The 24,214-nt window shown below is 41.9% G+C and overlaps 1 protein-coding gene across 2 annotated transcripts in view; it reads right to left on the reverse strand.

Moving 5' to 3' along the window:
* The window catches only part of LOC109916022 (solute carrier family 22 member 23), a 95,105-nt gene that overhangs the window by 13,932 nt on the left and 56,959 nt on the right, over nucleotides 1–24,214 (reverse strand). For both annotated transcript variants that reach the window (XM_048614052.1, XM_048614054.1), the window contains 3 exons: nucleotides 21,758–21,885; nucleotides 21,526–21,628; nucleotides 16,153–16,379 (listed from right to left, as the gene is read on the reverse strand). In XM_048614052.1, the coding sequence (XP_048470009.1) occupies nucleotides 16,153–16,379; nucleotides 21,526–21,628; nucleotides 21,758–21,885 (458 nt within the window). The remainder of the gene's footprint in view (nucleotides 1–16,152; nucleotides 16,380–21,525; nucleotides 21,629–21,757; nucleotides 21,886–24,214) is intronic.

The following is a 24,214-nucleotide window of genomic DNA, read 5'->3' on the forward strand; positions in this document are numbered from 1 at the left end:
TAGTTCCCAAATAGTAAACAAAAATGATTTTCAAAAAACATTGTGCAAATGTCCTTTCAAATACCAAAACGAATACCAAAGGCAATGCAAAAATGTGTGAAAGTGCAAAGCACAATTCAGAACATTCGAGAAAGCTAGACCGGTTTCCAGAGTGACAGAAATTATATTTATTGCCTTGAACATTTTTATGTATGTGATAAAGGTGTTTCCAGCACCTTATTACACCAAGTGAACCCATGAGAGGGACCTGCCTTTAACCGGATGAGGCTAACAGTGGTTTCCTGGATCCACTGTGGACTCTACTTTGAAACATTCACTTGGTACATTAACACAGTTAAAGCAGGCCAAACACCCCACCCAAAATCAGGACAGACGAGGAATCAAAGCTAGAATCTGCCCAGCATCTATGATTCTGTAGAACATTGGGTAACAGATTCACTCTAATGAAAGTCACTGAATACGGCTTACATAATTTCACAATTTATGCCCCTTCCCCCCCACTCACTCTCCCGATATAATTTTCTAATTTCTTCTCCTGAATGCTGTTAGTGGCATAAAGTTGTACTGATGACGGAAGCTCCCTGGTATGTGTCCAAGTGACTTTTCTTCATACTCAACTAGATTTTTGTAGGTGAGACATTTGTGTCAAAGTCCATTCTGACCAATCATCCACAATAGAACATTTTTAAGCAGGGTCCAATTGATGGCAGTCTGATGCAACTTTTACTTCCCACAGGCTATTTCACCCGGTGTACGTTTCCAGTGCTTAATTATCTACCACAACATAAGATGCCAGGTGTGGATCTTGCGATATTGAAGAATCCAACAAGTGTTTAATTTAGCTCACTACTATATGTAAAAATTACATTCCACGGTGCCTGGGCTAGTAGTAAGCGAATGATTTACACAGCACAGCATACTTCCGGTAGAGTGTCATACTTCAAATGACCAGAGGTAAGATGGAATCTGAGATCGCTATACCACCAGGTCACATGCCATGATAGTGATGTTATCATAAGCATGTCTCTTAAAGGATTATTGTGATGTCTCTCAGTCAACTTAAAATCCACATGCGGTTCTCTACTACTCCTACCCATTGATATTGGGGGACCTCCCCAGAATTCCACGGCTTGTATGTTATCCAACATCATGACCTAGCAAGGGCCCTGCCTGTAAGATTTCATCTCTAGTCAGTAGATTTGCTGTCATCGTGGTCACGAAAACACCTCACAATAGCTGTTCAACAACCATTTGACAGAACTTCAAGAAAAGTCACAGAACAATTGAAACTGTGTCCTCAATACAAGCTTTTAACACAAAAACAAGTACTTGTAATAACGTTTTAGTGGGACAGGACCTTTTGAATGTACTCATCACTCCTTCACCTACATTGGAAAATTAAACCACAGCTCTATGTATGCATGGAGGGGCCCAACTGACCTTCTGTGGAGGTGCCAAAGGGTCAGTCACATCTATTAGAAAATTGTGCAATTCAGTGTTTTAGCACATCTTTTAACACCTTGGGAGTCTCAAGTGTTTGGTTTGAACGTTAGCAATGAACTGTTCCCAAATCTAAAATAAATGGATATGTGCTCAATTTAATTGACTACCAGTATTTGCAATTTAGTAATTAGTAACTTCTATTTACATTTCAAAACTGTGTTGCATTACAAAATCTATTTATGACAAAAAATTTGACTTCATTCCCACCTTTTTAAAACAAAAATGAGGAAGAACAAAAAGATTCAAATCCAGTTTTATCAATGGTTCATTTCAATCCACAAATGAGGAATGGCAATTTATTATTTTTAAAATAAGGAAGCATTTAAAAACAGTACAAGACAACAAACCAAAACATCCAAATCAATGTTAGCTGACCACCTCCTACTTCTCTTCTGAATTGAGAGTTAACGCAATAGCACCTTAATTCATTTTAAGTAGGGCTTCCCTCCAGGTTCTTCCAGGCCTCTTCATTTTCCTGGTTCTGGGTTGGTCTACTGTCCACTCACTGCTATCCTGCTTGGGCTCCACCCTCTGCCTTTAGTCATTCCAGAGGTAACAACGCAACTAGCTCCTGCCTAAGGGGATCTTCTCTCTCTGCTCTTATTCTCTGACTGCTATTTTCCATTTCACTTTGGTCTATCATAGCAGCAGTTTCTTCAGTGGGATTTCTCTTCAGGGATACATTGCCCACTCAATGCACATTGAAAGACATGTGCGTGAGTCACTTGCAGGTGTTATTGCAAAACCACAGATGCTCAGGAAATGATCTTTGTGTAGCTCGTTATCTTTTAAGATTAAGAATCCAAAGGCACTAAAGAACTGTCTTTTGCTGGGGTCGGGGTACTTCTTAAAAAAAAAAAATATCGAAAGGAATCTGCTCCCATTTGCCTCAAAACAAAAGCCAAAACACAAAGAATTTTAGATCATAGAAACAAAAAATAAGATTGGGCCATTCAGTCCTTAGAGCCTACTGTGCCTTTCAATAGTAACATGACTGATGATCCAACTTAGTTCCCTGTTCTTGCTTTCTCACCAGACACTTTGATCCCTTTAGCTCCAAGAACTATATCGAACATGTCCTCCATTCACCCCACAAACAGAAGGAAAGAGAAATATGCAAGCCCAGACAATGGGAAATTGAAAGAGTATTTGATTTTCTGAGACAGTACATTCTTGAACTAACAAGAAGCCAGGCCATATTACAGTTAGAGTTAGTGATCAGTAAACATGCAGACTAAGCTATCATAAACTGATGAGGGGTTGGGGGAAATGAGTCATGAATTTTAAATTGAAGTTAAGACTGTTTTTGAAGGGATGAATTAGATTTTAAGCACAGCTGAATGGATAGAAGTATTAATAAATAGAATTAACAATGTGCAGGGGGCAGCATAGGAAAAGAAAATTGCAAATAATAGATTAAGTGAGTGGGAAGAACTGCAGTAGATGGAATCCAACACAGGACGATCATCCAGTCTGAACCCAACAAGGTTGAAAGAAAGTATTTTATAAATAGCAAGAAATGAGAAACTGCGGGGTAGAGATTTGTGGGCTCCATTTACAGAAATGAAAAAAGTTCGTAGACAACTACAAAAGAACATATTTTTAAAAAAAGATAATACTGGCCTTCATTGCCATAGGGAATACAAAGAATCGGTGGATATATTATAGCTGCATAAAGCTCTAATTAGATCCTGTCTGGAGTACTGCATTCATTTCTGGATGCTGGACATCAAGCAGCATTTAGGTTTTGAAGGGGTGCAGGGTAGATTCTCCAGATTCATTTTGGAGATAAAAGGGTTAGATGGGAGGACAGTTTGCATAGACATAGGCTTGTACTTCCTGTACGAGAGAAACTTGCGTGACATAATTAAGGCATGCAAGATAATTAATGAAGTGTATCCTGATAGAGAAACATTCTCCTTCAGAGTCCAGAAGAAAGGGACATGATCTTAAAATTACAACGAGGCCACCTCAGGCTAAACAGGGCTTTGGTTTCCTTTAATTGGCGAGGCCAAGTGGAGACTGGATAACCTTTGCTGTATCTATAGGAATGTCTGTCTCTGACCTCCTTGTTGCAGTGTGGCGTGGGGGTAGGGGGAGTGGCAGTGGAGAGCTGGGAAGACAGGAGAACCAGGGGAAAGCTTTTTTGCACTTCTGGTCCATAATGATTTACAATGGGATTTGTCATGGATCCCAAATGGGGTGGAGGGGGTTCTGGTTGTGGTCGTAAGGAGGAGTTGGGAAGAGGTATGGCTCGGGAGGTGAGGGGTTTGTTGGTGTGGCAGGTTTGAGAGTCAGCTTAAGTAGTTACCCTGTCTGTGTGCAGTTTTCACAATCTCCCCGTGTCTACATGGGTTTCCTCCCACAGTCCAATGATGCGCAGGTTAGGTGAATAAGCCATGGGAAATGCAGGGTTACTGGAATAGGGTGAGCTGGGATGCTCCTCGAAGGATTGGTGCAGACTCGATGGGCCAAATGGTTCTTTCTGCACTGTAGGGATTCTATAATTTGGGAGTTAGACTCAGTTTACAATCTAAGGTTTCGGAGTAGATCTGTAGCTTGGGTTGTGGGTGTTGAGGTTGGTTGGCTCGCCGAGCTGGTTTGTTGTTTCGCAGACGTTTCGTTACCATGCTGGGTAACATCCTCAGTGCAGCCTCCGATAAAGCGTCGGTGTGTTTTCCCCGAGATAGTAGGAACTGCAGATGCTGGAGAATCTGAGAATAACAAGGTGCAGAGCTGGATGAACACAGCAGGCCAAGCAGCATCACAGGAGCAGGAAGGCTGACGTTTCGGGCCTAGACCTTTCCTGCCTGGTTTTTAAACTCTGGGGTCCGTTGAGACGGATCGCCTCACTTCCGGGTTTCCTTCGTGGTGGAATGTATATGGTTTACAATCGTGTAACTTTTCCCTGAGTAATTATCATCTGAATTGGAAGTTGAACCCTTTAAACTGTCCAACATTAAGACAGGGGATAACAAGGTGTAGAGCTGGATGAACACAGCAGGCCAAGCAGCATCAGAGGAGCAGGAAGGCTGACGCAGGGGAATTGCCCTCGGGAATCTTCAATTTCCCCAGCGATTCCCAGAGAGTCTGCTGTGGCTGGGACTCTGCTGGGTGCTGATGCTGCAGAAATGACACTTTGGCCATCAGAGTATATGGGTCTTTATTTTGTAGCACATGTTACATAGATTCTTGCCATGCAGTGATAATATTACTTTGGCTATCAATAAGATGGGACTGTAATGTTCAAACCTTTAACCCTTAGAATCAATTAATTCCTGCGAGGCAGGGGATAGGGTTTGGGGGATGGTGGGGTGGCAGTGCCATCTTCTGAGAAAGAGTTTGGACAGGATGCTTCTCTATCCACCAGCATTTAGAAGCCTGAAAGGTGATCTTACTGAAACAAAATTGTGATTGAACCCAAGATGGTGGATGTTGAAAGAATTTGTTTCCCATGTAGGAGAGACTAGAACAAGGGAGACAGTTTAAAAATAAAGAATCTCTCCATTTCAGACAGAGACAAGAAGAAATTTTTCTCAGGATTGTGTATCCGTGGAAATCTCTTCCCCGGAGCAAAAATTGCTCGTGTGTTTTAGGTAGATAATTCTTGAAACAAGGGAGTTACAGAGCAGATATTTTCAAAGCAATGTGTTCAGAGATATTATTGCGCATCTCTGGAGTAGATGGGACTTGAACCCAGGCCTTCTGGCTCAGAGGCAGCGACACTACCGCTACACCACAGGAGCCCCTCAAATGTAAAGAGATAGCCTGGAAAGATTTGGCCAGAACCAGTTCTGCCAAGGCCTTATCGAAAGGTTTATGTTTCCACACACATTCAGAGGTGAGAGAAGATAACGGTTAAAAACAAGGTCCTTATCTTTGCACAATAACAAAGGAATGGGTCACACATTGGTCTCATATCAAGGTGGTGAATTATTTTCTGCATGGAAGATAAGTTTTTTTTTCCATGGACCTGGCCATATGTTTGTACAGTATCACGTGTTTTCAAAGAAACAAAAAAAACACTTGAAACTCTTCCAACTGACTGGCTGTTAAAGCTTTAGGAATGTTCCAGATTATTCTGAAAGAACAGTGCTTCACATTTCAATGCTGCTCTCATTAAAGTAAGATCCAAGATATCCCCATTAGCTGATGCCCCGGGGAATCAGTGGGAATCCCAGAATAGTGTGAAAAGGGGGAGTGGAGAAATGTAATGAGTGATCTTTGTATCCTCCAGTACAGGAGTGAAGGAACATGCCCAAAGTGGGAGAAGGAGCCGAACTGTATCACAGTGAGGGTTACAATGCTGAAATTCTTAAACATTAGCTGAAAATGAGTAAAAGACTCAATAGGAGGCCAGGCAGTATCTGTACAGGAAACACAGTGTGGAGCTGGGGGAACACAGCAGGCCAGGCAGCATCGGGGGAGCAGGAAAGCTGACGTTTTGGAAGAAGGGTCCCGACCCGAAACATCAGCTTTCCTGCTCCTCTGATGCTGCCTGGCCTGTGTTCCTCCAGCGCCACACTGTTATCTCTGACTCCAGCATCGGCAGTTCTTCTGTTCTCTGTACAGAGAACAGGTCAGTTAAGCAAACTTGACTGCTGTCTTCACAACATTTAAAACCATTTCATTGAATTGATAAAATTTGAAATTATTTCACATTAGTGGGGCATTTTTGGACATTCCTTTTGTTTGGCTCCGATCCTGGTTGCTGACAATGGCAACCTTCCTTCTGGATAATGCACATCAAATGGTGGGCAGGTAAATAATGGGTTAACGTCCATATCTATGGCAGTCACAAGTCAGTGTGTCATGAAGACCAGGCCTAATGTTTCAGCAATTTAGTGACTAGCAACCTCCCCTTCTGTAAATACAGTCACAGCTGCCTCAGTTTCAGGGCAAAGCTAACGAAAAAGACATTAGCGTCAGTAATTGTATTACACTTTTTGTTTATTGAGGAGATGCAGTGGAGTGATTTTTCTGTATTTCCAAAAGGGTTTTGTCCCTCATGTAAACTTGTATGGCCCATACAACGATATTATTTCCGTTCCTGAATACGGGAAACCAGAGTCACCAAAGAACAATAGTTCTTCAAACCACAACTAAACAAAACTAAATAATTACAGACGTTGGAAATCTGCACATTTGCCTCTTCCAGTACCAATGCACACAGTGAGAACAGTGTGATCCATCTACAAGGTGCCCTACAACTCAGAGATCCTTTGACCAATTTGATGCTTTTTCAGTGCACGGGCCAGATTTCCATGACCAGCAATGACTTCCAACCTGAAGATATGCTGATGGGTGTGCGCAGAATCATGAAGGAACCTCGGAGTGAGGGAAGACTGCCTTTGAAAGCACTTTCCAAACCTGCAAGATCCCCGCCAATCCGCACACCAGCCTAACTGGAATTATAATCATTGATGTCACTGTCAGAAACCTAGAGCTTCCTCCCTCATAACACAGTTGTGCACCTGCATCAGGTGAACGCTGGTGGTCCAAGCAGATGGCCCATCATCACTTTCTCATTACCAATAAGAACCAAGGAGAAAATACAAATGTTGGCCTGACAGTGGCAGCCTTCTATCTGGTTGCTGCCTTGATGGTCGACTATGTGATGAAGCACTGCCTGGCACAGTTCAGGAGCCCAACTCTAGCATGCCAGTCTGCTGAGGTGGTGAGCAATTTACTGGCCTCCCTTTCTCGGTCAGCTGAACTTTGCACACCTGTAATTTCAGTGTCCTTTCAGGAGGGGAACCTCCAGAGGTCAGCAACTGTCTCCCAGTTGTCAGTGGGTCATTATCTGTTACGTACATATCTTGCTTGCTGGTGTTCTTGTAGCAGACATTTAGACAGTCAGGATCTCTTGACCCAGTGCCCAATTCTCTGCATGGAAACAATGTCTTTGGGTTTATGGGCCATCTTTCATCCGATGCAAGTGGCTAAGCTGGGCCGAGATGTTATTGGCTTAGCAATGAGCGCGTGCTGATGGAGTTAGCATGCTCTATGATGTCCAAGTTGGTGAACTTGTCCTGCCAATAGATGCCAGAGTTGGTTTGACCATTAGCACCATGGTGCAGGATGGTGACATGCTGCCAATCAGCATTGGTCATGTGGCACTGGAGGTTGTTAATAGCTTCACATATCTGCACCCTCTGATCCCCAGCAACCTGTTACTCGAGGATGAAATCAAGTCAGACAGGGCAATAGCTGGAATTGTAATGTCCAAGTCAAGTAAGGCAGTGTGGAACAACTGCACCATGAGAACACCAAACAAGTCTACCGAGCCTGTGTCCTGAACGCACTGCTCTGAAATAGTGAGGCTTGAACTATACTAGTCAGGGGAACTGACCGAACACCTTCGCTGTCCAACTTCATTGCCCAACATTGAACTTGGCCCATAGGATCCTCTGCCAATGCCACACCAGGGTTGAGCTGGCGTAAGCCTTAGCACCCATGGTGCTGCATGTCTTTAGACACCAAAAGATAAAAACTTTATTTTTAAAATAATGCCTTTCACAACTATACGGTATCCTGAAGTGGTTTATAGTCAAACAGGTGCTAAAGTGTCATCACTGCTGTGATGTAGGAGAAAGGTAAGAGGTTATGGCACATATTATAGCACGTCATCAAGATTGAGAAAATGTGGAGTTATACCAGCAAGCATGAATAATTCATTATGTCACTGAGACAAGTCGAGAGTGACTCAACCCTGATTTTCTATCCTTGACTGAGGGTGGGGTACACAATCCGACAGGTAATCTCAGTCAGGAGACGTTAGGTCATTGCTAGACTGGTTTGGAAAGTTAGTGGATTGACAGGTATAAATTTGCAGCTTGTCATTCCTTCACCATTTTAATTGTTCCCCCACACTGCACACCATTCTGTGGCCAAAAAAATTCTTAGCAAGAGCTGGGTCGGGCAAACAAGAACTCTCAAAACTGTGAGACATCAAATTGCAACAGTCCCCTGTGAATGTTTATATTTAAAAACAGTGGGTGAGTGAGTGCAGGGGGAGTGAGGTCTCACCCCACCCCTTTGCTGAAGCATATGGGAGTTATTATTTTTTTAATGATGAGCTCGATGAGTTGGATTTCTGTCTTTCAGCTTTAGGAATCTGGCTGCTTTGTCACACGGAGCCACAGAGTTTAGTCGATCAGACAGACTGCTACCAGACAGAAGCAACTGGAGGAGCTAATGGGGTTAAAACTCAGACACAACTCATCATAGATATGACATTAAGGTATTATTAATACTTAAGTAGCCAAAAGCTCACTCAGTTCTTGGAACAGAATCCCTTCAGTGCAGAAAGGGGGCCATTCAGCCCATTGAGTCTTCACTGACCCTCTGAAGAACATCCCACCCAGACCCAGCACTTCTCCCCATAACCGTGCATTTCCCATGGCTAATCCAACTAGCCTGCGCATCCCTGGACACTATGGACAATTTAGCATGGCCAATCCACCTAAAATGCCCATCTTTGGGCTGTGGGAGGAAACTAGAGGACCTGGAAGAAACTCACACAGACACGGTGAGAATGTCCATGTGGGGTTTGCACAATGCCCCAAAGGTAGAATTGAACCAGGGTCCCTGGTGTGGTGAGGCAGGAGTGCTAACCACTGAGCCACTGTGTCACCCTTTGGGTCCAGTTTGATTTGTGGCTACATTAGAAAGCTTAGCAAATCTGATTAAAAAGGTGCTAGTTTTCAGTGAGCAGCTCCCAGTAGAATGATTATCCTGCTACCCAAGCTTTTGTTATGTTGAGACCACATTTAGTCAGCAGTAAGCTAGGAAGAGGTAAAACAGGTAGGTTAGGAGCAAATTACTGCAGATACTGGAATCTGTACTGAAAACAAAAAAAAAATACTGGAGATTACAGCAGGTCGGGCAGGATCCATGGAGAGAGTGCAAGCTAATGTTTCAAGTCTAGATAACTCTTCTGATTGATGAATCCAGTTCTGATGGATGGTCAAAATCTTACTTGGTTCTCTCTCCAAGACGCTACCAGACCAGAGTTTCTCCAGCACTTTGGTTTAGAGGACATTTAGCTATAGAACTATTGCTTCGAGCCACAGAATGGTTTCAGCTACACAGTCCGATCATTGAAACTTAAAAGTCTTAAAGGGCTATACAGGGTGTGTGCATGCACAAAATTAGTCATCAGTGCTCAAACAAAAAAAAAAACACACATTTCTCTTCTTGCAATACTTTGTGCAATATTTTCACTACATTGTCACACCCAGCAGAAATTGATAAACAGAAACACAGTAATAGCAACAGTATAGGCCAGTCAAAAGCAATTTCGAGGAAATATCTTTTCCAAAGAAACTATCTGCATACAAACATAAGCAAACAGGTTTTTCCAACCGCAAGTTACAGCACAGGGTAGCTTTCAAACATTATTTCATGTTTACATAAATTTACAAATTAACCATTCCAGAAATTATTTATCAATCAGCATTTCTGAAGCAAAGTTGGTATGGAGCGCTGCCTTTTACCTGAGGATTCACATTCACCACACAAAGGGAAAACAAAGAAAGCTTGAGACACTTTCATGGAGATTCTTAGAAGATTCCAAATCTTAAGACTGGCCAGACCCAGTTTTATAGATGGGAGGAAGTGCGAAATAATGCTTTGCTTTATATTTCAGAGTACGTTTCTGACTCGAATCAGTCATACAGCAGGGAAACAGACCCTTCGGTCCAACTTGTCTATGCTGACCAGCTTTCCCAAACTAAACTATATCAATTTGTCTGTACCTGCATCTACCACTTTCGGTTCTGGCAATTCGTTCCACATACGAACCACCCTCGGTGTGAAAAAGCTGCCCCTCGGGTCCCTTTAATGTTTTCTTCTCTCACCTTAAAATTATACCCTCTGGTTTTAAACTCTCCTACCCGAGGGAAAAGAGCTTTGCTATTCACTATCTATGCCCTTCATGATTTCATAAACCTCTAAGGTCACCCCTCAACGCTCCAGTGAGAAATGTCCCAGCCTATCCAGCCTCTCCAGCCTCTCCTTATAACTCAAACTCTCCAGACCCACTAACATTCTTGTAAATCTTTTCTGAACCCTATCCAATTTAATAATATCCTTCCTATAGCAGGGCAACCAGAACTGAACACTACGGGGGAGATTTAAGGCAGCCATTCAAGCCATTGCATACGTGGTCAATAACAAGAGCTATCTATCTTCACCTGGAATTTCGTCCCTGTTTCTTCACTGACAAGGTCAAAATAGAAACTTGGAGCAGGATTAGGCCATTCAGCCCTTCGAATGTGCTCCACCATTCAATATGATCTTGCTGATCCTGTATCTCAAAGTCATATTCTGGCTTTTTCCCTTATACCCTGATGCCTTTAATATATTTAAAAAAACCTCGCTTTCTTTCTTAAAATCCTGCAACTTACTTCTTAACATCCAATGTGTCACGATACTGAAGGACTGCAGTTACTCAAGGCAGCAGCTCACCACCTTCTCCAGGGAAATTAGAGACTGGGCCAGCATTTACTGCTCAATGAAACCAATCTCATGGATATTTTTTAATAAAAAAAGTTTCACTGTGCATCTCTTTGAGCATAATCTTCAGCAAACTCATTCAACTCATTGTGCTTCAAAAACAAGGGTTTCTGCCTCTACTTTCCTATCCGACAATAAGTTCCTAAACCCAGCACAAGTTGGATGACAATAAGCTTTTAACTTCCCTACAACCCTTCCACCAATTATTTTAAAGCTATGTTCTCTAGGTATTGATCTTTCTGCTAATTAATATAGATTCTTCCTATCCACTTTATCCAAGGCTTGCATAATTATATGCGCCTCAATTAAATCTCCTTCCAGCTTCCCCTATTCCAAAGAAAACAACGCCAAACTATTCAATCTTCCCTCAGAATTATGATTCTCCATTCATGGTGAATCTCTTCTTTACCCTATCCATTAATGTACATAATTCCTGCAATGTAGTGAGCTGAACCATATACAGTACTCTAGCTATGGTCTAACCTACTGTTTTAGACAGTTCCAGAATTACTTCCTTGGCTTTGGGTCTCCTTGCTCCATGTCATGGCTAAAGCAAAAAAGCCTATGTGCCTTTGTGTCTACCTGCCCTGCTGCTTTTAATCAATCTTTAAATACACTAATGTTCCCTGTTCCTCTATACCTTCTTGAATCCTCTCATTTATTGCAAAATGCCTTGCCTGCTATAGGGTGCTCCCCAAAAGCGTTACCTCACCTTTTTGGATTGAATTCCTTTGCCAAATTCCTGCCCAGTTAACCAGCCTATTGATATTTTCGCAAAGTATACAGCTTTCCTTAACCATCAACTACCTGGTGGGTAATTTGATGGAGGTGATTCTGAAAGATAGGATTTACACGCACTTAGAGAGGAAAGGATTGATTAAAAGGACAGTCAGCATGGCTTTGAGCAAGGGAAATCGCATCTCACAAACTTGATTGAGCTTTTTGAGGAAGTAACCAAAAAAATTGATGAGGGCAGAGTGGTTGATGTTGTCGACACAGACTTTAATAAAGGCTTTGACAAGATTTTACATTGTAGACTGGTCAGTAAAGTTAGATCACATGGGATTCTGGGCAAGTTTGGCTTGATGGTAGGAGTCAGAGGGTGGAGGAAGGAAGGTTGTTTTTTGGATTGGAGGCCTATGGGTAACGGTGTTCCAGGCTCAGTGTTGGGTCCACTTCAGTTTGTCATTTATATAAAACGATTTGGATGAGAATTTAGGAGACATGGTTAATAAGTTTGCAGATGACACCAAGATTGGTGGTATGGTGGACAGTGAAGGAGGCTAGGATTACAAAGAGATCTTAATCAATTGGGTAAATGGGCTGAGGGGTGGCAGATGGAATTTAATTTGGATAAATGGGAGGTATTGCATTTGGTTAAACGAAGGCAGGACTTATACAATTAATGGTAGGGCCCTGGATAATGTTGCAGAACAGAGACTCAGGGGTTGCGGTACACAATTCTTTGAAATTTGCATCACATGTAAACAGGGTGGTTAAGGAGTTCGGCATGCTTGCCTTCATTGCTCAGACATTTAAGTATAGGAGTTGGGATGTTACGTTGAGGTTGTAGAGGATATTGGTAAGGCCTCTTCTGGCATAGTGTACAGTTCTGGTTGTCCTGCTTTAGTAAGGATATGACTAAATTGGACAGAGTGCAGAAAAAAATTACCACGATGTTGCTGGGAATGGAAGGTTCAGTTATAAAGATAAAATTGGATAGGCTGGGACTTTTCCTATGGGGTGTAGGAGGTTGAGGGATGACCTTAGAGGTTTATAAAATCATGAAGGGCACAGATAAGGTGAATAGCAAGGGTCTTTTCCCTACAGTGGGGAGTTCAAAACTGGAAGCATAGTTTTTAAGGAGAGAGGAGGAAGATTTCAAAAGGGTATGAGGGGCAACTATTTTTTAAAAAAACAAACAGAGATTGATTGATTTATTGTTGTCACAGTGAAAAATGTAGTTTTGCATGCTATACAGCCAGATTGTACCATACAAACTGCATCAGGGTAGCAGAACAGAGTGCAGAACACAGTGTTACAGCCGCAGAGAAGGTGCAAAGGGAGATCAGAATGAACGTTTGAGAGGTCTGTTCAAAAGTGGACAACAGCAGGGAAGGAGAGAGATAACGAGGTGTAGAGCTGGATGAACACAGCAGGCCAAGCAGCATCAGAGGAGCAGGAAAGCTGACGTTTCGGGCCTAGACCCTTCTTCAGAATCTAGGCCCGAAACGTCAGCCTTCCTGCTCGGCCTGCTGTGTTCATCCAGCTCTACACCTGGTTATCTCAGATTCTCCAGCATCTGCAGTTCCTACTATCCCCGAAACAGCAGGGAAGAAGCTGTCCGTACAGCATATTCAAACTTTTCTATCTTCTGCCTGATGGAAGATGGTTGAAGAGAGTGGTATAGAGGAACTGGTGGATGCAGGTACAGTTACAACATTGAAAAACATTTGGATAGGTACATTAATAGAAAAGGTTTGGGGCGGGGGGAATATGGGCCAAACGTAGGCAAACGGAACCAGTTTGGTTTGGGAACATGGTCAGTGTGGACTAGTTGGACTGAAGGGTTCGTTTCCATGCTGTATGACTCTACGCAGTCAATTTAAATTATCAGCAAACCTCCTAACCATGCCCCCTACACTTAAGTATAAAGTCATTAATATTTACCACAAAAGGAAAGGGACCCTGTACAACCCCAAAAGGAAACAGCCATCCAGTCACAAAACACACCTCAGCGATTACTGCCTTTGGCTTCCTGCCTCTGAGCTGAATCTGGATCCATCTTGGCACTTGTCCTTCAATTCCAGTGCCTCTTACATTGCTGTCTAGTCTGCCATGTAGAACCTTCGCAAAATCCTTCCCAAATTCCCCTCATTACCTCCTCAAAAAATTCAAATCAATTCACCAGACATGCCTTTTACTTGACAAATTTATCGTGGTTGCTCCCGATTAATCCATTTCTAAATGTTGATTTATACAATCGCTTGTTGTTGTTTCAATCATTTTCCTAATCACTGACATTAGGCTAACAGACCTATAATTACATAGTTTATCCCTTCTTTTACTCAGCTGTATAATGTTAGTAGTCCACCCGTATCACACCTTGCAGTTGGTGAGGATTACAAAAGGATGGTTAGAGGTCTGCTTTTTCCCCTCCCATAGTTTCTCCTCATAACCTGGGATGTACTTCAAATCAGGGCAACTTTACCCAGTTTCAAAGCGAGCAATAGAAGTTCCTAGGAAGTGGCTGTGTATACCAAATAAAGACTACAAGGTTAGTGATCTGTAGAACTATATGTAATACTAGAGAAAAATATCAGTAAAAAGAAAAATAATGGAAATTATTTTGAATCTTAAGGTGATCATGGGTCATGGGAACTACAATAGCCTTCTAACATGAATAAAACAAGAGTCTCATGCAACATAGGACCAAATATCAAGTTTGCTCAATCTCTACTAATACTTAGAAACATTTGTCAAAACAGCATTGGGGCTACTGGCACTTTCAAGGGATGGATACAAGGTTAAAATCAAACACCCAAAAAGGTTGCTGTCAGAGTTGCACCAGTCCTGTTAGCTTTTCTAAAATAGCTTCTAGCTGTCAGATTCATTGCTAATAGGTAATCAATGCTGTCGAGTCCCTGCGTTTAGCGAGTACATAGAAACAGAACTTGCCACAGAAAGTTAAAGAAAGTCATTTCAAACCTAATTACTTCTAATTGTTAATAACTAGCAGAAAACCTCACCAGCATTAAAAATTAACATTTGTAGTTTAGAAGAATGAGAGGCATTCTTGTTGGAAGATGTACATTTCTTAAGGGGCTTGATAGGGTCATGGCAGACAGGCTGTTTCCCCTTGGAAAGCCTAGAACCAGAAGGCATAATCTTAGAACAAGGAATTGCCCATTTAAAACAGATTAGGTGGCCTTTCTTCTCTCAGACAGTGGTCAATCTGTGAAGTTCTTTATTGCACAAGGTGGTTGAGGCTGGGTCATTACATTTCTAAGGCAGATTTTTAAATCAGCAAGGGGATCAAAAGGTTATGTGGAAAAGGCAGGAAAATGCAGTTGAAGGTGATCACATAAACCACACTCTCATTGAATGACCAAGATAACCTGATGGGCTGAATGGCCTACATCTGCCTGTGTCTTGTGGTCATATAGTTTCCACGTGGAACACGATTCCTTCAGATTTGAATTGTAGGAGATTTTAAAAAGTTAGAAGAAAAGATTTTTAAATTTTGCATCTTTAAACCAATGTTTCCTTCTCTGTAGTTCTGTAATTTTTCAGAATTCAATCAACATCTCAATCTTTGCAACGGGGAGGCAATGGCCTCGTGGTATTAATCGCTGGACTGTTAATCCAGAGACCCAGATAATGTTCTGGGGACCCAGGTTCAAATCCCACCAGGGCAGATGGTGGAATTTGAATTCAATAAATATCTGGAATTAACAGTCTAATGATGACCGTGAATCCATTGTTAATTGTCGGAAAAACCCAGCTGGTTGACTGAACTAATGTCCTTTAGGGAAGGAAACTGCCATCCTTATCTAGTTTGGCTTACATGCGACTCCAGGCCCACAGCAATGTGGTTGACTCTGAACTGCCCTCTGGGCAATTAGAGATGGGCAATAAATGCTGCCTAGCCAGTGACACCCTCATCCCATGAATGAATAAAGAAAAAAAAACCCAAGCAAATTAAAGGTTGCAAAATCAAGTTTTTTTTTTAAAATCAAGTTCACTCAGATCCTGGATAACTTGTTTTCCCTCGTTATTCCTTTATCAACATAGACTTCCAACAACAACAATCTTGAAATGCAAGCACCAATGGCAGACTGTTAGATGACCTGCTACAACACAGGATGGTATTTTGAGTTTATTTTCCAAGGTAGTTTTAAAGCATTGCTTACCTGCAAGTTGGAATGCAGTAAAACATTTCGCCTTTCCCTTTCCAATCATCTAAAAACTCTAGAGTGAATCTGTCCACCTCATGCAAAATTTAAGAGATAGTTGCTCCTGAATAAAATGCAACCCTAAAGACAGCATCACCTCCAGCACACGCGCACACAAAGAATAGACAAAGGGAGAAGTAGGGGCTTTGGTAGAATGAGCAAAACCAGAACTTACAGCTTAGTAGGCCCAACTGAAGGAGGGAAGCCAGTGCAGTGAGAATGGTGAAGAGAAGCAACGTGCCTCTGCGGCCCATTAGTCCCACGAGGACACACATGACGGCACAGGAGAGAATGCCAATCACTTCCATGATATAGTAGTGGGTGTAGAAATTTTTTAGACCGTTCACATCACATTCCATCAGACTCTTTGCAAAACAGTTATGGATCCCGAATCCTGTAAGCCTGCAACATTGAAGAAGAATAGAGGAGCTGAGACTGCAGACATGTTCAAATTTTGGGTGGCAAGCTAAACTCCAATAGCCTTTCAAATGAGCATTGCTACGAGCAAGCATTTACAGCCTCACTTGGTAGGATTAATGCAACTGACCTCCATTGCGGATGTAGAAACAATGACAATGAAGTTAATAGACACTGCTAACTTAGATGCAACCTGACCCCAGAACCAATTGGTATTTTCTAAGATGAGATGACAAAAAGATTTCTGGTGAATTAAGTACTTAGCTGATGGGCAGTTATTATACATATTGTGCAATACAGGGAGGTGATGGCCTAATGGTATTATCACTGGACTGTTAATCCAGAGACCCAGGTAATGCTCTGGGTTCCTGGGTTTGAATCTCCCAATGGCAGATGGTGGAACTTAATTCCAAAAATTTCAATAATTCCAATAAACATTGGCCTAGCCAGCGACACCCCCCTCTCCAGATTGAATTTTTAAAAAAAAATCACCATGGAGTGGTCAACAGCAAAAATGGCTTCAATAAAGGAGGTTCAGAGGATGTCATTATTATGAATGAAACTGTCTCTCCAATCGCTTATTACATTGACAGGAAGGTACAGGTAAAACTTTACTCTCCGGAGGTTGAACACGCTTTTTTCCTCCCAAAAACATTGTCAGGTGAAAGCTTGCTTCAGTACTAACAAAGTCAACTTTAAGCACTAACGAACTTTACATCAATGCTCACAATTTCTTTCAGAAAATGGGTAGTAAACACATTTATCTCAACAAGGCCAATCAGTTTAGATCAGACTATTTACATGACTCCCAGAAGTAAGCAACAGAAGGGAGGTATTGGAAAAAGGAAAAAAGTACTTGCAACAATTGGAGTAGATTCCTGTTACTCCTCCTGGCAGATAAGACAACAGCACACTCCTTAGCAAGAACAATGCGACTCTCAGGAAAGAACAGTTTGGAGGACATACACAAGAACTGGCTTATGGTGTTTGGAATGCTTCATGCTGCATGACCAAACTAACACATTTTCTACTAAAAAGACATAATAATTCCCTTGTATTGTCATTTGCTTTGAAATTGAGTCAGTAAAACAAAAGGTGACTAGTCAAACAGTACAAATATGATCTTTTAGTACAAAATCATGCCAGAGACTACAAGGAGCAATATAGAGTCATACAGCTTGGAAACAGACTCTTTGGTCCGACTAGTCCACACTGACTAGACGTTTCAATCTGAACTAGTCCCGTTTGCCAGCATTTGGCCCATATCTTTCCAAAGCCTTCTTATCCACATACCCATCCAGATAACTTTGAAATGTTGTAATTGTACCTAACTCCACTACCTCCTCTGGCAGCTCATTCCACACACACTCCACCCTTTCTGTGAAAAAGTTGCCCTTCAGGTCCCTTTTAAATCTTTCCCTCTCACTTTTAAACCTATGCTGTTTAGTTTTGGATTCCCTAAATGTACAGTGGGCCAGTTTGGATATTCAACAGAAATCATCCTTTAATTTATCCAAGATACATTCATTTCACACTTGGTTCAATACATCTTCAACTTACCGGACTTCTGAACAAAAGGATATATTGTTCCAATGACCGAGTTGATTTCATTACCAGCGGAAAGTTGAATTGGCCTTGGACAAAATACAAGGGTTCACCAAAAGGATTCCAGGGCTGATAGGACTAGAAGAGACTAGGATCTAGGGACACAGCACCAGGGTGAAGGGATGACTATTTAGAACCAAGAAGAGGGGGGGGATTTCTTCAGCCAGAGCATGGTTAATCTGAGGAACTTATTATTACAGAAGGCTGTGGAGGTCAAGTCATTGAGTATATTTAAGACAGATTTAGATAAGTTCTTGATTAGTAAGGGGTTCAAAGGTTACAGGGAGAAGGCAGTTGAATGGAATTAAGAAACATATCAGCCATGATCGAATGGCAGAGAGAGACTTGATGGGCTGAATGGCCTAATTCTGCTTATGAGACTGCTGCATGAGCATTGATCACGTAGGCTGGGCCCATAGTCCCTCAACTTTAAAAAGAAAATGATGACTTTATCGAATCATTAGTTCTTAAAGAGGAGAACAAGAGTGCGGATAAACAATTACATGGTTTCTGGCAAGGGACAGGTGTTGGGTTGCTGTAAAATTCCCCAACAGGTTTTTCCAATGCCTTGATGCCCACTACCCCGCCCCATGCTCAATTTTATAGAGGCGTGGGCAAGTCAAGAATGACCTGCCCACATTTAGCTCAATTCAGGCCCTTAAGTGGCCAATTATTGACCAGTTAAGCATTGCTTCCTGCCCAACTAAAGGAAGTTCAACAAAAAGGGAAAAAAAAAGTCACTCTGCAAGAGCTTTGGGCAGAAATGGGATGGGAGGTCTCTCAAAAAGGCCTTTTCATGTTTGGGTCCCCCTGTCTCTTGACCTCTCCATCAAGATTCCACCCCACCCCCCACCACTCTCTATCCTTTAAAAAAATTCCTGGAGGCATTAACAGACTGTGAGGCTGCCTGGGATTGATTGGGATGACGTTCTCGTCAAACCTTTGGATGATAAGTGGAAAACCTGGCTATGCCAACTATCCTACTTGATGTCCCCCAACAATCGACTGTGTCTTCATAGTGAACATTAGACTCTTAATTCCAAAACTTTTTTTACTTTGAATTCAAGTTCCACAATCTGCTGTTGGGAGATTCAAATCCAGAGTATTACCTGCGTCTCTGGATTAACAGTCCAGTGGATCTAGAGGTCATACTCTCAGAATAAAGGGGCTGCCATTTAGGATTGGGATAAGTAGACATTTCTTCACTCAACCTTGAGTGCCTTTGAGGGTTTTCTGTCCCAAAGTGTTTTGGCTGCTCTGTCAGAGTAAATTCTAAACAAAAAGGAGACTAAAGAAATCGAAGAACATAAAGGAGAGTCACAGAATATGGATGCTGGTGGAAGCTTTGATCCTGCTGAATGGTGCAGCAGGGTTAAGAGACCAGAATAGTCTAATCCCAATCCTATTTGTGCGCTATAACAAGGTGTAGAGCTGGATGAACACAGCAGGCCAAGCAGCATCCGGCTCTACACCTTGTTATCTCAGATTCTCCAGCATCTCCAGTTCCTACTATCTCTGATACCTATTTATGTGCTGGTGTCTACAATCCTCATTCTGTAGCAAGTGGCAGATACAGCCTCCATTTCCAAAGATTGCATTGCTTTGACTCTTCTGATTGGGCTAAATTTAAAAAGAAACCTTTAATCTAACCAGGCCAGTGGACCAAGGTAAGAGTTTTGATGAGGTGTCCATTTTAAAAACAGCCAATTTCACTCTCCATTGACCTGAATCCATTTCACATCCACTAGGTGGGCAAGGTTAAAAAAAGGGCATAATTTTCTCTAGTCCTGACAATCTTGAATCACAAGGGCAAGGCGCATTTGACATGTCAATGTCTTTAAATCTTCCAAATTAAATGGTGCCTTTTAATCACGTTCAATGAGCTTTTTTTTAAAAAAAACTCAAAGAAAATTAGTTTTAAAACTAGTCCAATAATTAATCAAGAAAAGTTATTGAGACAGCTGCACAGTATTACTTGACAGTCATAAAACTGGCTTCTAATTTTATACTGCCGTGAGTAATGCAGTAAAGTTAAAAGACCATTTGATCCCATTGTCTCTATCAAATATGATCTTCAATGCTGGTCAGTGAATTATCAGCCAGACATCTAATTAATGACTTCAAAGACCTTCTAATATTAAAGAGCGAACCTCAACAATATTATAACCACCATCTGAATTTCCCAAGGCTTTTGAGTGTGCTTACATCTGTTTCCCATCAGGGAAATAAAATAACCTATCACAAATGCAGTCTTTAATCCAAAGCTGCTTCATACCATAGCATCTCCTGAACTGGACTTGTTGTACAGATTGGGCAACTTTGTCTGCTTGTAGCTTTGTCAACCCGATTAATCCATTCATCAAACTTATCAATTGAACAAAAGTATTTACCAGGAAAATTACACAGAGTTTGGAGTTTGCTCCTTGCAAATGTTTGAGAATTGATGGCACACTGCACTCTAACCAGCAACGCCTGTCTAATAGTACCTGGCTTAGAGGAGCAAAGGTTCCACCCAATGATTCTACCAGTTTAAAATATTAAAAAAAAAGACAAAGACATTGTCTAAACACAGTTTCAAAAGGTGAAACTTTATAGACGGCAGATGAGACCCAATTTCCTTGGATTTATGGGCTTCTCAATGTAACGGAGGAGTCCATGCAAGACGTGTTGAACATAAAAAGGCGTTACTTAGCTCACCCATGTGGGTCCCACCAGTTTTACTTTATCACAGGATGAATGGAGCACCAATGGGTGCTGGGGGTGGGGGGCCTTTAAGGCAAATCTTTGGACCTTGTTCGATCCTACTCAGGCCCGTTCCTTGGTGAATTCCTCCAATACCTTGACGATTTATGCTGCTTTCGAAAAGACTTAAGGTTTTCAGTTTGTTTCCCTGTTATCTTTTCCTTTCGCCCCCATCTCCATCTCTAAATTTGAAATCTCCAGAAAAGTCTAGTGCAAGCCACACATTTCTATAATTACTTGGATTAGGTATCTTTCCACCTATTATCCTACTGCTTCCACATTCACCTCTCCCAATAGCAAAACGGCGACTAACTTTTCACCTCATTAACCTTTGCCAGACCACAGAGTATGATCCTGACTTACCTGTAGCTCATGACTAACACTCACTGTCATTCTCAACCTTTGGCCTACTGTACTCCTACAAGGAAGTACACACAAACTTCCAGAACTATGTTGCTCTTGCCATAGCTAAGTGTGTCAAATAGATAAGTAGCAGCTACGTAAAAGGTACAAAGACCCTAAGTTTGATTCTTAGCTCAACAGGCAATCTCAACAAGGGGAGCAGCAGCTACTACAACTGGGTCAGAAACCAGGGAGGTGGGGGGGTGGTGGTGGTGGGGGAGGGAGCCCGTGGAGACATCGGTTAGGTTCCTCCTGATGACTCTCCAATCGTCCCTGTTGCAAATCTGTGTCAGAAACCATCATTGCACCCAACGTGCAAAACACAAAAGATGATAAAGATGAACATATTTTCAAAATTGTTTTTAAGAAGACAAGTACTTACGAATTCACGCAAAGTACCAAAATGTGTTTCCACAAGATCCTCGTATAAAGTAACTTGACGATGAATGTCTTTTTAGGCCTTAACTTTGGCTCTTTATCAAATTCTAAAATGAAGGGACAAAGAAAAACATAAAATGATTGGTTTGAGCACAAAGTGAAGTTGGAACTTCTCTCATTCAGCAACTTGGCTGTTCAATTAAACTATTCGACCACCTTGTGCAATGTCATCTCACCTGGAAGAAATTCTTTGACATCATCTTCCATGTCTATTTTATTATTGCAGGCAAACTCCAGAAATAACTCTTTGGCAGCTTGTAGCTGGTGTGTGGCCAACAGCCATCTGAGTGATTCTGGGAAAATGCTAGAAAAAGAAAGGTGGCAAGGTATAAGTAAATACAGTAATTGATGCCGTAAATGCCCCAGATATAAAAGGTCAAAAGGTTACAACACATTATCAATGACAAGACATTATCATTAGTTTCAGGGATTGAATCTTAAGACAATTATTGCGTCCCTTTTTTTGTGCCAGAGGTCCCCATAATTATGTAAAGGCTATGCATCCTTTGATGCACTTAGGAGGACAACAATTTTAACTCTCAGCCCCATAAATCTTGATCAGAGGCATAACAACCTGATTTGTGAAAGCGACCACAGCCAGAGGGCCTGGAACACATTTATTAATTTCTTGTGGCCCGCAAACAAACCAGAGAGAGTGTTCTCCCAGTACCGACAGTGAGAACTTGGGCATTCCCCAACCTTCATGCTGGACAAATCCTTCCCACCCACCGTCTTACTATTAAGCGATCAGGTACTGCAGAGTCATAAAGCCATCCCAGCACAAGGACAGGCTATTCAGCCCATTGGCCAGAATTACTTTCCCCATCCGAATTCAGTTCACCCTGAGCAAGACACAGATGTCATTCAAATCCTGACTGTATATCAAGAGGCATGCAGTATAGGCGAGGTTGTGAACTTGCTGGGCTTGGCAGTGATATAGCTGATGCTTTGTCCTCTTTGGGATGCGTTTGCCTGCACCACAATTGAGATCAGGTGGCAGCAGGAGGGAGCATGGAGTGTAATGGCGATGGGTCAGTCTAACCAAAAGGAGGAAAGGCTGAATGAGGAAAGAGAGGTTGAGGGCAGGACGTGGAGATCCTGGTGTCCACTCCAAAGCTTGCAGGGAATGAACGCCTGTCACAGTGCCCTTCAAATATGGCGCTAGGGAACTCGATTCCTCATGAAACAATGTAGAAGTGATGCTCACTTCCCCAGCCACTGCTAAAACTAGGCTGGAGAGTGGAAGATCCTACTCCGATTTTTCGCCTCATTAAATCTGGAGGAGATAGTTTATTTCAGACACACATCTCACCGGCTGATCACATCTAGGGAGCTTAAGGCTCCACTAACTTTTCCTTTTGCGCTCAATAGGCCAGTCGATACAAGCACAGCTCAAGAAACTGAATTGGCAGAACCTAAAGAATAATCACGCTGCCAAGTCACAACAGTCTCTGTCCCCAGGCAACAGGGGCAGAAAAACAAAATGAAACAGGATTTTAACTGTTGATCAGAATCCAACACTGCTGGAGATTACAGCCATTGTAATCGAAGAGAATGAGTTGCCAACAACAACTAACTATCTGGACACAGATAGATACTTGGAAATATCAGTCACAATTGAAATATTAAAACAGTAACATCCTCATCATAGCTGACTGCAACAGGGGATGCAAGAAAATGAAAACTGAGTTTTTTTTGGTTAAGCAACTAGGAATCAAACAGTGACACAGCTGATGGACAGTGGGTACAGGAATGTGAGAGTTCAGTGTGGCAATGCAGTCACTTTGCCATAGCCATCAACTTGCTGTCAGGATGTTGTGTCTTTGTGGATATTTTCTAACAAGATAGAAGCAAATTGACACCATCATTCAGAAAACATTCGTGTGAAGGATCGCACACACTGTGGAATGAATACTGGCTTAGATGTAAAATAATTCAAATGGTGATGCTGTGAAATGTTTCCAATTTTTTTCAATGTGGACAATTATTTTCGCTGCTCGAGTCCAGCACAAGCAAATTTTGTTTTGAATTGCAATAAAAGTTGGAAAGGAAAACCCATTAAAGAGCATCACTTAGTGTTAAGTATCATCCCAATCGATCTTGCTAACATCCACAGGTCATCCACACTCTAGTCAGCATGGGTTAAATCATCCAAGAATGGCCTAATGTGCAGCCTTCGATATATAGGAATTCAACATGTGAGCAACAATTACAGATTTGTGTCAGTTCAGACTTGTTCAAACCACAAGTAGCAATTCCAGTTTGTAAAGAATTCTATGCTGGGAACTTTTGCTGTAATTTTTGACAAAGATTCTGGTCCTTCCATGGTAATGTTCTCAATTAAAATGTTTACTCCAATAACGATACTTTTGCTCTATGGGTAGTATAGATGAACAGGAGCTGGGATTTCATCATCTCAGCAGGGAAATAGAACATGCACAAAGCGTGCCCTTTGGAAAGAAGGCCACAACATTGTAGCCCACTTACCCCAACCACGAATTCTAAAAGCAGAACAAGCAACAAAAATAACTTTAAGATGGCCTCGTTAAAACACGATAAAAGGTTCCAAAGCACATCGCAGGTAAACTAAATGGGGACACCAAGCTAAAATGGTCAAAGAAGTAGGTTTTAAG

The sequence above is a fragment of the Rhincodon typus genome, chromosome 2 (assembly GCF_021869965.1).
Source record: "Rhincodon typus isolate 14 chromosome 2, sRhiTyp1.1, whole genome shotgun sequence".
Taxonomy (NCBI): Eukaryota; Metazoa; Chordata; class Chondrichthyes; order Orectolobiformes; family Rhincodontidae; genus Rhincodon; species Rhincodon typus.